General features: G+C 48.7%; 1 protein-coding gene across 1 annotated transcript; it reads left to right on the top strand.

Annotated features, from left to right (window-relative positions):
* The first annotated feature begins 4414 nt into the window (after window positions 1–4414).
* On the top strand, window positions 4415–14971 carry SRP9 (signal recognition particle 9). Its single transcript, XM_060192433.1, has 3 exons — window positions 4415–4586; window positions 10421–10489; window positions 13978–14971. The coding sequence occupies exons 1-3, from the start codon at window positions 4515–4517 to the stop codon at window positions 14095–14097; spliced, it is 261 nt and encodes an 86-aa protein (XP_060048416.1). The 5' UTR covers window positions 4415–4514; the 3' UTR covers window positions 14098–14971.
* The last annotated feature ends 344 nt before the right edge of the window (window positions 14972–15315 follow it).

Genomic DNA, 15315 nt, shown 5'->3' with positions numbered 1-15315 from the left:
GGGTTAAACGCACATAGAGCAAAGCGCAAGGACCGGTAGAAGGATCCCAGTTCGAACCCCGGCTCCCCAACTGCAGGGGAGTCACTTCACAGGCAGTGAAGCAGGTCTGCAGGTGTCTGTCTTTCTCTCCCCCTCTCTGTCTTCCCCTCCTCTCTCCATTTCTTTCTGTCCTATCCAAACAACAATGACATCAATTACAACAACAATAAAACAAGGGCAATAAAAGGGAATAAATAAAATTTTAATTTAATTATATATATATACCGGGGAGGGGCTTAATGGGACGTTTGGAGTGGGACAGCTACAGCAAAAGCAAAACAAACAAAACCAGAAGCCAGTTGCCTCTGAAACTTCCTGAGGACGATGGTGGTTTATCATGGGGGGGGGGCACAGAGGGTGCTGCACTGTGGAATGATAAACTGTAAGCTTACAATATTGTAACCCACTCTTAATCACAAATAAACAAAAATAAATAAGTAAAGAGGAATGGGGTGTAAACCTTTACCACCCTAAGCAGGTGGTGTATTTTTAGTGACCTGGCAAAGTGTGAATTTGGGGCAGAAGTTCAACTCCTACTTGTCCTTCCTTAATGGGCTCTTTTAAAGCCCAGATTTCATTAGCCTTCAGGATTACATTCCTCTAAAGTTACTTAATCACTCTCTTCCTGTTTTAGTGACTTCAATTACCAGGTATGAGAACACAGATTCCAGGACTCTCTACCCTACCTGTGGTGAAGACAGTGAAGATGGAAGATGGGACCCTTCCACTGGGCCACTCTTCACTGAGGTAGATTCTAGCCAGGACTCTGGTTCTGTCTTTGTCCTGGAGAGGTCAACGTCTATTGTCTGAGCGTTTCCCCACCCAATTCTAAGGCTTTTTGAAATGATTTTTTTTCCAGCCTGATCAAAGCCACATTTACAAATTTATGCCACAGCAAAAGAGACAACGCCCAGGATGGGTGCAGAGGACTATAATGAAAGACGTTTCTTTTTTCTTTTTAAAATATTTTATTGGTGGGGAGTCAGGCGGTAGCGCAGCGTGTTAAGCGCAAGTGGCGCAAACTGCAAGGACCAGCACAAGGATACCGGTTCGAGCCCCCGGCTCCCCACCTGCAGGGGAGTCGCTTCACAGGCGGTGAAGCAGGTCTGCAGGTGTCTATCTTTCTCTCTCCCTCTCTGTCTTCCCCAACTCTATTTCTCTCTGTCCTATCCAACAACAAGGACATCAATGACAATAATAACTACAACAATAAAAACAAGGGCAACAAAAGGAAATAAATAAATTTAAAAATATTTTATTGGAGGGGAGAATACAGTAGGCAAGGACCCAGGTTCAAGTCCCTGGTCCCCACTTCCAAGGAGGGAAAGCTTTGCTAGTGGTGAAGCAGGGCTGCAGGTGTCTTTCTCCCTCTCTGTGAGAAATAGCCCAGGTTGCCTTTGGTGTGCTTGCTGGCTTACACCCTTGCACACACACACACACACACACACCTGTGTGTGTGTGTGTGTGTGTGTGTGTGTGTGTAAAACTTTTGCTTTGCTCATGACTCTCGATGTCTCAGTCCTTGTTTTAAGGCACAGTGTGTTTTGCACTATTTCCTGCACTCTCTGTTTCCTCTTACCCTCTTGGTTTCTGGTTGTCTCTGTCCAACAAGTAAAGATAATAAACTATTTTTTAAATTTCTTTATTGGGGAATTAATGTTTTACATTCAACAGTAAATACAATAGTTTGTACATGCAGAACATTTCCCAGTTTTCCAGATAACAATACAACCCCCACTAGGTCCTCTGTCATCCTTCTTGGACCCCAAGGTGACTCCTTGATCCGTTCTGTTGAACAGGATCAATGGCTTATGTAGCTTGTTGGGACAAAAGGGAAAGTTGGCGTCATCTTCCATTGCTTTCACCCTCAGGCAAGATCCCTTATGTCCAGAAGGCCACTTTGCAATATTCTTCCCTCTTTGTTAGCGTAGATTTTAGGTACTACTTTTTAAAATTTTTTAAAATATTCATTATATTTATTTACCCCTTTTTGTTGCCCTTGTTTTTTTATTGTTATAGTTATTGTTGTTATTGATGTCATCATTGTTAGATAGGACAGAGAGAAATGGAGAGAGGAGGGGAAGACAGAGAGGGGGAGAGAAAGACAGACACCTGCAGACCTGCTTCACCGCCTGTGAAGCGACTCCCCTGCAGGTGGGGAGCCGGGTTCGAACCGGGATCCTTATGCCGGTCCTTGTGCTTGGCGCCACCTGAGCTTAACCCGCTGCGCTACCGCCCAACTCCCAGATTTTAGGTATTTCATGGGGTCAAGGAAAGAGCACTGTTCTGGTGTGTACAGTGCCGGAGGTCAAGCCTCGAACCTCAGGTGTGAATATTTTATCTCTGCCCACGAAGTCAGCTCTCAGACCCCCTACTTTGGATCTTCATGGCTTCCCTCACCCCGTTGTCATTTATGGGGCCTGTATGTGGGGTCCCTGGCTCAATCCTTCTTCCTCCTGTGCCTTTTCTGACTTTATTTATTTAGGACTGGGGTCTTGAACCCGGGTTCTTGTGCATGGTAATACATGCACTTAACCAGGTGCATAAGCACCTGGCCCGTTGAACATTGTTTCCTTTCTTTCCTTCCCTTTCTTTCTTTCTTTCTTTCTTTCTCTTTTGCCTCCAGGGTTATTGCTAGGACTTGCCCGCCTGCAGTCTGAATCCACTGCTCCTGGAGGCCATTTTTTCTATTTTTTTTTGTCCTTGTTGTTGCCCTTAATGTTGCCGTTGATGATGATGTTGTTGGATAGGACAGAGAGAAATGGAGAGAGGAGGGGAAGACAGAGAGGGGGAGAGAAAGACAGACGCCTGCAGACCCCCTCCCCCTCCCCCCCCACAGGTGGGGAGTCGGGGGCTCCAACCGGGATCCTTACAGCAGTCCTTGTGCTTTGCGTCACCTGCGCTTCATAATTCATTCTTACCAGAAACTGCTGCTCCTCTAAAGTGCTAAAACCTCAGCGTGCACTGTTTCAGTATTTTATTCATGTCCTGACGCATTCCTTCCAGCTGTCTTTGGGACCTGCCTCTTTGATGTCAGTCGTTTGACCCAGTTAGTCACCCATGTATTCATCCTGGATCCCATGATTCATTCCCTTATCAAAAGCCTCAAGCCCTTATTCCCTTGTCCTGCCTCACGAGCCCTGCACACCCCAGTCTCCGCCTTTGCCATTGCGAGACCCAGACTTCTGGGGGTCGGGGAGAGACAAGCCCCAGCGTCCACACTGGAGTTCCTCCCAGAGGACGAAACCCGTAACATCTGGGCCTCCAGCTCTGATTGAACAGGGTTTCTGGTGTTTATTTCAGAGTTTCTCTTTAAAAATATTATTTTAGGGGAGTCCGGCGGTAGCGCAGCGGGTTAAGCAAAAGTGTCGCGAAGCGCCGGGACCAGCTTAAGGATCCCGGTTCGAATCCCCGGCTCCCCACCTGCAGGGGAGTCGCTTCACAGACGGTGAAGCAGGTCTGCAGGTGTCTTTCTCTCCCCCTCTCTGTCTTCCCCTCCTCTCTCCATGTCTCTCTGTCCTATCCAACAACGACGACAATAATAATAACCATAACAACAATAAAAACAGCAAGGGCAACAAAAGGGAAAATAAATAAAATAAAATAATATATATATATATATATATTATTTTTGTCTGGGGCCAGGTGGTGGCGCACCTGGTTGAGGCGCACATGTTACAGTGCACAAGGACCCAGGTTCGAGCCCCTTGTTCCCACCTGCAGGGGGAAAGCTTTGCAAGGGGTGAATCAGGGCTGTGGTGTCTCTCTGTCTCTCTCTCTCTCTCCCCATACCCTCTCGATTTCTGACTGTCTCTATCCAATAAATAAAGATAATTTTTAAAAAAATTCTAAAGGAAAAGTATCTATTATTTTGGTCTCTATTTATTTATTGGCTAGAGACAGCCAGAACTCGAGAGGGAAGGGGTGATAGAGCGGCAGAGACACCTGCAGCCCTGCTTCACCTCTCACAAAGCATCTTCCCCCTTGCAAGTGCGGGTGTGTGAGGGGGGTGGGCCTTGAACCCAGGTCTTTGCACTCAACCCGGGGCGCCACTATCCAGCTCCATTTCTCACGGTGGCCTCTCCTAGTCTTCTTGGGGCTTCAGACCTTCCCTTTGCTATGGAAGAAAGTGACCATTTAATCTCCTGTAGTTGTATCTCCTGGGCCACCTTCCCTCCTCTCCCTCCCCTCCGCTCCTCCAGGCCTCCAGGGGGCGCCGGCACAACCGCTGTCTCCCTGCTCTAGTGTACTCCGGGCCCGCTTCCAGAACCGCACTCGCGGGGCCACGCCCCTATCAACATCCGTACATGCGATTGGTCAAGAGTCCCTCGGAACAGCCAATGGGAAAAGCCGTTGGCGCGAGGTGGCGCCGCCATCTTTGGGCGACAGGGACTCCCACTGCGGACGGTGGGTGGCAGCTGCGTGGATCCTATCGTGTCGCCTCGGGTCCCGGGCAGCCCCGCCGCGCTGCCACCATGCCGCAGTATCAGACCTGGGAGGAGTTCAGCCGCGCGGCTGAGAAGCTCTACCTCGCCGACCCCATGAAGGTAAAGTCGCGCCCCGCTCCGGGCCCTGCGGGCTCCCCGGCCGCTGACCCCCACGGCCCCTCGCGTCCGGGGACGCGGCGACTCTTACTCCTCTTTCTTCCCTGCGTCGCCGCTGACCGACTTGCGTCTGGAAAGAGCCCAGCTTGCGGCCGCCCGCAGCCCTTCCCGGAGGAATGTCATCCGCACCCTGGAAACGCCTCAACATCTGGGGGTCGTGGACCCTTGATGCCCGGTCGTGATAATCTCATCCAAGAAACCCACCACCACCCCCCTTGGGGGCAGACAGCGTAATGGCAATGCCGAGAGATGCCCCTGCCCGAGGCTTCAGAGTCCCAGGTTCAATCCCTTGCGCCGCCATAAGCCAGAGCTGAGCTGTGCTCTGGGTGGGGGGGGGGGAGAAAATGAAATAAAATAATAAACCTCGGCTTACAGGGGTTTAAGCTGGGAGGTTTTGCTTTTTGCCTTCTCCTATTTTGACTTGACTGTCATATCTTTAAAAAATAAAATAAATAAAGCGGGAGTCGGGCGGTGGCGCAGTGGGTTAAGCGCAGGTGGCGCAAAGCACAAGGACCGGCGTAAGGATCCTGGTTCGAACCCCGGCTCCCCACCTGCAGGGGAGTCGCTTCACAGGCGGTGAAGCAGGTCTGCAGGTGTCTATCTTTCTCTCCTCCTCTCTGTCTTCCCCTCCTCTCTCCATTTCTCTCGGTCCTATCCAACAACGGTGACATCAACAACAATAATAATAACTACAACAATAAAACGGGCAACAAAAGGGAATACATAAGTATTTAAATAGCAATAATAAAGATAATAAGGGCTGGGGTAACAGCATCATGGTTCTGCAGAAAAAAACTCCTGCCTGAGGCTCCAAGGTTCCAGGTTCGATTCCCAGCACCACCATCAGCCAGAGCTGAGCAGAGCTCTGGTGTGTTTCTCTCTGTGTGTATCTTTCTCTCTGGACCTCTCTCGTTTAAACAGATAGAATAGTTAATATCCGTTTATGAATACGTAATCAGCAATGGTGTGAGTCCTGTCCTTGGGATACCGAGGACTCCTCTTTCAACGCCAGTGACTTCTGGCCGTTGCAGTGCAGCTTGAGAACAACCCCAGGATTTTTATTGAGAAAAACCCACCTTATAAACAAAACGTATTTGAAAAAGTAGGGGAAAAAAAAAAACCCACGTAAGTTCTCATCAAGAGATGAGAGGAAAAGAGTGTTGGAGGGGAAATAAAAATGAAATGGTATTTACAGAGTATTGGCGTGAACAAAGCTGGGCAAGAACAGCCGGCATGGCGAAATCAGTTCGCCAGTCGTTCAGTGAGGAAATTCCAGCGATGGGGAAACCTCTCCAACCTCAAAGAGCCTTCTGCCAGATTGCACGAGGGGGCCAAGGAGCTTCTCAGCCTTCTCTGTGGCAGGTGTTTGCATATATCCATATGGATTTGCGTTGTACACGTTTAAAATATATATATATTTACCGTGTAGAGGCAGCCAGAAATCGAGAGGGAAAGGGGGGGGGTCGACAGGGAGAGAGACAGACACCGGCAGCCCTGCTTCCTCACTCGCAAAGCTTTCCCCCTGCGGGTGGGGACCAAGGGCTCAAACCCAGGTCCTTGTGCACTGTAACGTGTGCACTCAACCAGATTGCCCACCGCCCGGCCCCTGTATACTTCTACTTCATGTGAACAATTGCAGCAGCTTCATAAAGTAGAGGAATAAATATTTTCTCTGGACACTGAACGCCTAGTCTTTTAAGAGACTTCAGCTAAAATGGGAAGCCAGCCCTCTGGGCCCAAGCCCTTAGCTTTCTGGTGACCTGGGCTGTCGGGGCTGGAGCAGAGACACTGGTTCAGACTCTGCCTTCTCTCCCCATCACCTCGAATCTGTTCATTATTATCTGTCCCTTTTTTCTCGTCTCCGGGGTTCTCTCTGGGGCACCGTGCCTGCTCTACGAATCCACTGCTCCTGTGTCCATTTTTTTAAATTTTTTTTTGGATAGGACAGAAAGAACTTGAGAGGGGAGGGAGAGAGATAGATAAACACCTGCATACCTGCGTCACCCCTCTTGCAGCGGACCCCCCCCCACATGCAGGTGGGGAGCCGGGGTCATTGTGCTTAACCTGCTGCGCTACCACCGCCTCCCCCTTTTTCTTAATCCTCACTTGCATGATTCTGGTTGCAGGCAGCAGTCCAGATCTGCAGTGACTTCATACGTGACCTTTGTTTCTGACCCATCCTCTGCTCCCCCGCCATAACTGGCAGTAACATATGAAAAACTGGATTCTCTTCATCTCCTGCTTAAAACCGGTTCTTCATTGTTTGCGGAATAGAATCCAGGCCTCCAGCCCGGCCCTCTGTCCAGTCTTCTGGCTTTATCTTCCCCACTTCCTCCATCCTCAGCTCGCTTCCCTTCTTCTTCTTCTAGCGTTTGCCCTTCTTCCGTAGCCAGTCAACAGCGTCAGGTTGAGCCTGATGTAAAGTTTCGAGACCTCCTTTGAATCTGGAGAGGTGGCAGTGGTTGACTCTGTGGGTTATAGTCTGTCTGGAGCCGCAGGGGCAGTTCGGGTCGTCTCTGGCTCCCCAGCGATGGAACATGGCGGCGCACCGGCCATGGCCTGTTCGATAGCGATTGAGGAGGGCCCAATCATAACGTGCCAGGTCAAAGCCGGGTTGACACTTGCAGGGGTCTGTGATGAGGTGTTTGTTCTTGACCTCAGCTGACTGCCAACTCTGTTTCCAAGAGTCTGGAACAGAGAAGTTCAGTGTAGGCATAGGGGACCAGATTGGGTGACGAGACGTCAAGCGTTGGACAGGGTGAGCGAAGATATCCGCGTATATTGGCAGGTCCGGTCGAGCGTAGACGTGGGAAATGAACTTAGATGATGCCGCATCCCGACGAATATCTGGCGGGGCGATGTTGCTAAGAACTGACAGCCGTGGAACGGATGGTTCCAGAAATTATCCTCATGGAGGAGTATAATTTGGAATCGACCAAGTGGACATGGGGGCTACGGAACCATACTGGGGCACAGTATTCTGCAGTGGAATAGCATAATGCCAGAGATGATGATCGTAGTGTGGAAGCGCTCGCGCCCCATGAGGAGCTGGCCAGTCTTGCAATGATGTGATTCCTTGCGCCCACCTTTGCTGCAGTTTTTATGAGATGTTCGTGAAATGACAGGGTGCGATCGAGAGTAACGCCAAGATAGACTGGCTGGGCTTCATGCCGGATTCTCGTACCGCCAAGCTGCACATTAAGCTCACGCGAGGCAGAGGCATGGTGTAGATGGAAAACAGATGATACCGTTTTTGCAGTGCTAGGGATTAGTCGCCATTTTTTACAGTAATCAGATATTAGAGACATGTCTTTCATGAGTGTTTCCTCGAGGATGTTGAACTTGGATGCCTGAGTTGCACAGCAGATGTCATCGGCGTAGATGAACTTCCTTGAAGAAGTTTCTGGGTGGTCATTGATGTAAATATTAAATAGCGTAGGAGCCAGAATAGAGCCCTGGGGGAGGCCATTTGAGACAAGTCTCCATCTGCTAGACTTGTCACCCAGATGCACCCGGAATCTTCTGTTTTGGAGAAGAAACGATATAGTGTTGGCCACCCATAGAGGCAGGCATCTTGAGATCTTGACTAGGAGACCACGGTGCCAGACCGTGTCATAGGCTGCTGTGAGATCAACAAAGACAGCACCCGTCTTTAAATTCTTCTGGAATCCCTTGAAGCCACAGAACTCGCCCCATTTCATTTGTTCATAGTTCATCAGACGGCTTCTCCGCCTTCCCACCTCTACTTCCTGCCCTCAGGGAAAATTGCACCTCCAGGGCCACCTCCACGAAGCCTGGCCTTTGCTCCCCTCCCCTCGGTCTGAACTACTGGTTTCTCTCCCAGCGGGCCCCACTAGAGTCACGTGTGACAGCAGCTCACTCAGCAGGACTGTTTGTGTTGGTTGGCAGAACTCGGATTCTGCTGCAGTACACTATTCTGAACCCATCATTGAGAGAAATGAAAATGCCGGGGAAGAAGTTGTTCTTTCTTCTCTCTCTCTCCCTCTCTCTCTCGGCTTTCCAGGTATCTGTGTGATTCTACCACTCCTAGCAGACTCTCTGTCTAGTTTTCCTCATAGTGTGAGAAGCAGGGGAGTCACCCCAGCGCCGCCACCATCACCACCACTTCCCCTTTATTGGTGCTCCCACCCGGTCCTCGCTCATGGTAGAGTGCATCCCACTGGGTGAGCTCTCTCTAGACCTGGGAAGTTGGGATCTTACTGGGCATGTCTTCTATTCGAGCATGCTATTCCCTGAATCATGTCCTTGGGATACTGAACAACTGTGAGTGTAACCTAGCACAGCACTCTATAAAATATAGGAGTGATTAGAGAAAATACTAGGGAAGGCGGGTGGAGACTTGACTTCTTACCCAGCTAAGATTCTGTTTTCCTGTGGCGGTGCATCACGGCAGACAGGATGGAAACTGAGGAGTCTGAACTGCGTGATCGGCTCCCTGAGGAATGCACTTGGCCTTAAGCAGCCATCTCTGCCCTTTCCCTTCTCCTGACTTCCATTTGTTGCTACACGTGCTTGGGTTTGCGGGCAGGGAGGGGAGGACGGTCCTTTATGCTGTTACGGTGAAGAGTTACAGAAAGCAAGCCTGTGCCGAGCAAGGGGGTTCACACAGGCATGCGACCCAGGGATAAGGGGTCAGTTGGGACCAGCATCCCACCTTACCAAGGGGAGATGGGTGTAGGAAAGGAGCTTGGGGTGTGGGGGTGAGTTGAGGGAATGTGATGGGAAGTATAAGAGTCGTTCAGCAGAGAACACTTGGCATTTGAACTTGGTGTCGCCTTTCCAAAGTTAACTGCTGTCTCCCCTTTTTTGAGTTAGAAAGGGCAGAGGAGAAATCGCTTCTGCTCCCAACAAGCCTTAGGCCAGAACGCTGTGGTGGTGCTTTTACTGGAAGACTTGCCAGAGCACAAGAGTCACAGACAGTCCCTGAGCGGGCGATGCTTCGGGAACTGGGGCCTGCCTCCCACCACCACTCAGTTCTTTTCCTCTGGAGATGCCTGCCGGCTCCCAACAGATTCTTTTTTGGGGGGTGGGGTGGGGGTGGACCTCAGCACAGCACTGCTCGGAAGGCTTCCTTCCCCTTTGCCAGGCGTCCTGTGGGGTGACCTGAGGCTCCACCCCTCGCAGTTCATGCCCTGTTGGGTAAGCTAGTGCCTGGCCCCTTGGCTTACTTTTCCAATAGCAGCAAATTGAGCCTGCAGCCTCTTTTTTAAATAATAAATTTATTTACGTAAAAAATAAATGGTAGTGGTCCGGGAGTTGGCGCAGTGGATAAAGCGTTGGGACTCTAAAGCAAGAAGTCTTGAGTTCAATCCCCGGCAGCATATGTACCAGAGTGATAATCTGGTTCTTTCTCTCTCCTCCTATCTTTCTCATGAATAAATAAATAAAATATTTAAATAAATAAACAAATGGTAGTGGGCTGGGGAGACAGCATAATGGTTCTGCAAAAGACTTTCATGCCTGAGACTCAAGTCCCAGGTTCAGTCCCCAGCGCCACCATAAGCCAGAACTGAGCAGAGATCTGGATTCAGTGTCTTGTCTGTCTCTGTCTCTGTCATTAAATACATTAAATATTTTAAAAATAATTCAGCAATAGGAATGAACTGAAATGCTGCACTCCTTAAACGATAGCTGTGCAGTGATAGTGCTTTGCTATTTGACTCTATTCTCAAGAGTGTTTCTCCTACATCTGAAGCTAAATGGTTGTGCGGGTGTCTTCTGACTTAACCGTTTCTAAATCTGTATTTTTATTTCAGGCACGTGTGGTTCTCAAGTACAGGCACTCTGATGGGAGCTTGTGCATTAAAGTAACAGACGACTTAGTTGTAAGTACGCATTCTTACTCGCCGGGCGCTTTGACACTCACTTAGCTCGCTTGTTTGCGTAAAATTATTTACTTGGAATTTCTTGCATCTCACTCCCAAGCCGAGACCCTCCTTTCCACAGTTATGTGACAGGCTCTCCTGAGATTTTAATAATTGACTGCCTTGTGGTCCGGGAGGCGACGCAGTGGATAAAGCTTTGGAGGTCCCAAGTTCAGTCCCTAGCAGCACATGTACCAGAGTGATGTCTGATTCTTTCTCTTTCTCTCTCCTATCTTTCTTATTGGTAAATAAATAAAAGACTTTAAAAAAATAAATAACTGCCTTCTTCAAGCTGTAAGCACAGAGAATGGAGAAACCAAAGCAGGACAGAGAGTCACAGGCACCGAGAGGCCTGTAAGAACCCAGTGTTACCGTGTGAATACAGATTTTTAATTAATTTATTTATTCCCTTTTGTTGCCCTTGTTGTTTTATTGTTGTAGTTATTATTGTTGTTATTGATGTTGTCGTTGTTGGATAGGACAGAGAGAAATGGAGAGAGGAGGGGAAGACAGAGAGGGGGAGAGAAAGACAGACACCTGCAGACCTGCTTCACCGCCTGTGAAGCGACTCCCCTGCAGGTGGGGAGCCGGGGGCTCAAACCGGATCCTTATGCCGGTCCCTACGCTTTGCACCACGTGCGCTTAACCCGCTGCGCTACCGCCCAACTCCCCTATGGCTGCGTTTTAACTGGTTTCTCCTTTTTTGCATTCCCGCCTCATTATTCCTTGCTAACTTTTTCCCCCTTTTATTTATTATTGAATAGAGACAGAAATTGAGAGGAGGGAGAGACAGAGACACCTGCAGCCCTGCTTTACCACTCATGAAGCTGTCCCCCTGCAGGTGGGGACCAGGGGCTTGAACCTGGGTCCTTGCACACTGTGATGTGTGTGCTCAACCGGGTGCACCACCGCCCGGCCCCTCATTGCTGATCCTTTCTTTGATGGACCCTCCCCGCCATGTTGACTTCTCCAGGACTCTGCCCCCATCGTCCTTTCCTCTGGAGCAGCTCATTCAGCCACTCGGTCCAGACTCTGTCACGTCCGTGCCTGCTTCCAGCTCTGTGTGTCTGTTGGGCGTCTTCCTCCTGCCTCCTGGACTGGCCCTACCCCAGGAGTTGAGGACGCCCTATAGATGAGTCCGGAGTGGGGCGCCTCCCGCCAGCTCCTGGCTCCAGTCGCACTGTCGCCCACCTGCTCACAGAGCTGGGGCCACATGTGGACCCTTCCCCTCCTCCTCCTCCTCCTCCTCCTCCTCCTCCTCCTCCTCCTCCTCGCGCCCACTGTTGTACTTGGAAGAGCTCAAGTTCTGGGCCTCGGATGCAGCCCTGCTCTTCGCTGGATGTCTGGGGCCACTGTCCTGAGCTCCCTCACCTCCTCTCCGGTCTGTCTTACTCTGGAGTTGAGGGTGTCATCACCTCCTGGACCACCAGAATTGCCTGTCCCAGCTCATCCTTTTGTTGTCCTCTGCTGCTACCAGAGTGATTGCTAGAAATGCAAATTCACACACACACACACACACCCTCCACCAGGCCTCAATTCCATGCAGATGTAATCAGTGCCTTGCTTCCCCATCACTCAAGACCGGGACTCTCGCAGCTTCTCAGCTGGGTCCTGTCCATACACCTGGGGACCGCTTTGCTCTGCTGCACTGTCTTAGCCTCTGTCTCCACCCCCCAGGTAGCCTGTCCCCGCACAGTGGGGCTGCTGCTCGTCTTTCTCTCGCTTTCCTTGTTGACGCTTTGTGCTGCATCACATTTGTCGTTTTAATAGACTGTGAACTTTTTTTTTTAATATTTACTGATTCTGTTTTGTTGTCCTTTTTTGTAGTTATTGTTGTTATTGCTGTCATTATTATTGGATAGGACAGAGAGAAATGGAGAGAAAAAGGGAAGACAGAGAGGAGGAGAGAAAGACACCTGCAGACCTGCTTCACCGCTTGTGAAGCGACTCCCCTGCAGGTGGGGAGCCGGGGGCTCGAACCGGGATCCTTATGCCGGTTCTTGCGCTTCTCGCCACGTGCACTTAACCCACTGTGCCACCGCCCGACTCCCGACTGAACTTTTAAGACAAGAGAGGAGTTTCTAAAAAGATGAGACCCATCTAGGAAGACATCTATTTCTGGTGACTGCTGACCCTGGTGTCTAATCGAGAGGATGCTTAGCAAACGAACACTTTTTTGTTTGTTACGGCTTCTGCAGGGGTGCGTACCTGTGGGACTCCTTCACATCACTAATGGTCGACTTTGTGGGGTTTTTATTATTATTATTGTTATTTAATAATTATCGACAAGACTGTAGGATAAGAGGGGTACAATTCCACACAGTTCCCACCCTCCCCTCCATTGGAAGGTTCCCTGTTTATCCCCCTGGGAGGATGGACCAAAGATTCTTATGGGGTGCAGAAGGTGGGAGGTCTGGCTTCTGTAATTGCTTCTCCGGTGCACACCTGCCCCACTTGGGAAAGATAGAAACAGACTGGCAGTAGGGGTGACTTTGTTGGTTTTACAGCTAGAGGGTGTGTGTGTGTGTGTGTGTGTGTGTGAGAGAGAGAGAGAGAGAGAGACACCACAGCATTGCTCCACTGCTTGTGAAGCTTTGCCTGTGCAAGCCTCCCTGTGCAAGCCTCCCTGACTGGGACTTGAAGCCAGGTCCTCATGCGGGTGAGGTGTGTGCTTGACTGGTGACTGTCTCCTCACCCCCAGCAAACAATATTTTTTAAGTTATATCGTGACCTTAAAAATTGCATTTATCTGGGCAGGGTTAGACAGCATAATGGTTATGCAAAGAGACTCTCATACTTGAGGCTCCAAAGTCCCAAGTTCAATCCCCTGCACCACCATAAGCCAGAGCTGAGCAGTGCTCTGGTAAAAAAAAAAAAAAAAAATTGCATTTATCTTTGATCACGGATTTGTGCTCAGGTTTTCATTGTGACGTTGCCTCCAATTAGATCTTTTAATGATGGCCACGTCTTCCAAGAGTTGATTGAATTTGGTGCGTGGCTGTAGAAGGGGAAGGATGCATTTAGGTGCTGTCTGCTAGGCCCGGGTTCAGGAGCTCTGACCCCGGCTGAACCATCATTGGCACTGCAGCCTTTGCAGAGCCCAGGCCAGATGCTTGGCTTCTGGTCCAGACCAATCATACTTGTCACAGAGTAAATCGGTCAGTCAACAGGAGAGAAAGGAGGGAGGGGACACCTTGAATTCTTTAAATCAGTCCACAACATTCTGTTTCTGGTTTTTTGTTGGATTTCTTTTTCTTGTACACAGAAATGGCATTTATGATGCTGTAAAAGTGCCTGAGAAAGCTAACTGCTGAGGCCTGGCAGTGGCAGTGTGATTCTCTTAGTAAGGAGAATATAGCAAAACCGTGCTAGGAAAGACGGGAAGTTTGACTGAGATCAGGACCCACTGGTTCTGCATAGTGAACACGGACTTTCCATTTTTCTGACAGTGTTTGGTGTACAGAACAGACCAAGCTCAGGATGTAAAGAAGATTGAGAAGTTCCACAGTCAGCTGATGCGACTTATGGTAGCCAAGGAATCCCGCAGTGTTGCCATGGAGACAGACTGAATGTTTGGAAAGAAGACTGCCATGTTCTTAGGAAGCAGATATCTTGAATCTGAGAGAATGTTCAGACACAGAATACTTCATGTAACTAAGTCAACTATTCGGAAGTCTAGATTATTTTTTTTTTGTACTCTGTTTTTAATGTTTATTTTAGTGAGCTAGAAATGCAAATGCTTTCAGTTAGAAAGCCTCTATTTATTTTGGAAATAGAACAATAAATGCATCTATCTTGGAAACTTTTTGCAGATTATTCAGTGCTGGGCAATATACAGTTATTTCTCTGTTAAATCTGTATGAATAGTTTGAAAGTGACTTATCAAGAAAAGCCAATTCCTAAGTCTAGTTAATCTGTCTTTAAAAGAAAATTACTGTAACCGTTTTGCTGGATTGCTATTTCTAGGGGCTTTAAAATGTGTGCTGAAGATAACCAATGGATATAAAATACATCCACGGGAACCAACTGCACAGCAGTGTGCCGCTACACATAGGAACAGAGTCTCGGTTATATCTCAGAATAATAGTGAAAATATGCTTGATCAAACGTTAGAAATTTCCACTATATTTTTCAATCTAGTTTTCTGCGCTCAAAAACAACTGTAGTCACTTTAAATGCTTGAATGGAGCCCAACCTCCACGTTACAGAAGTGTTTGCAGATAGCCATCTCTAGTTTCTCAGAAGGGCTGAAGATTTTCTGAACCCAAATCTTCACATACCTCTTTTGCTGACACTTGTGTTAAGTCTCACTCACAGCTGTTGTTTCTCCAATAAACCAGAAGTGTGTGGTTTGATATTTATCTCATCTGTAATCTGAAATTCTTTGTATCTCCTAAATGTGATGTCCATACTAATGCCTACATTAAAGAATTTCCTGTTGGGCGTTTGCTGTGTTGAATAGTATTTTTCACATGGGATGGAATTCCGTTAACCAGGTGGGTTTTGGTATGTTTCAGAGGAGTCAGTAAATGAAATAGTACATGTATGTATGTGTTTACGTGTTCTTTCTCTTCAAATGTTCAACTTGTCAAGTGTCGATTTCTTGGCTGGGGTATGTATTCATTGAACTTAAATTGAACCTGATAATTGTAAGTAACTTTTGCTTCTCGATGCTTTTTGTGACTTTCAGTTGTGCACTGAGGACAAGCTTGCTTTCTTAAGAAAAGTAGCACCTGTCGTTGCATCAAAGCAAAGGACTCTGGACTAGGGGGAATGACATTGGGTGG

The sequence above is a fragment of the Erinaceus europaeus genome, chromosome 6 (assembly GCF_950295315.1).
Source record: "Erinaceus europaeus chromosome 6, mEriEur2.1, whole genome shotgun sequence".
Lineage (NCBI taxonomy): Eukaryota > Metazoa > Chordata > Mammalia > Eulipotyphla > Erinaceidae > Erinaceus > Erinaceus europaeus.
This window is presented reverse-complemented; position numbering and strand designations above follow the sequence as displayed.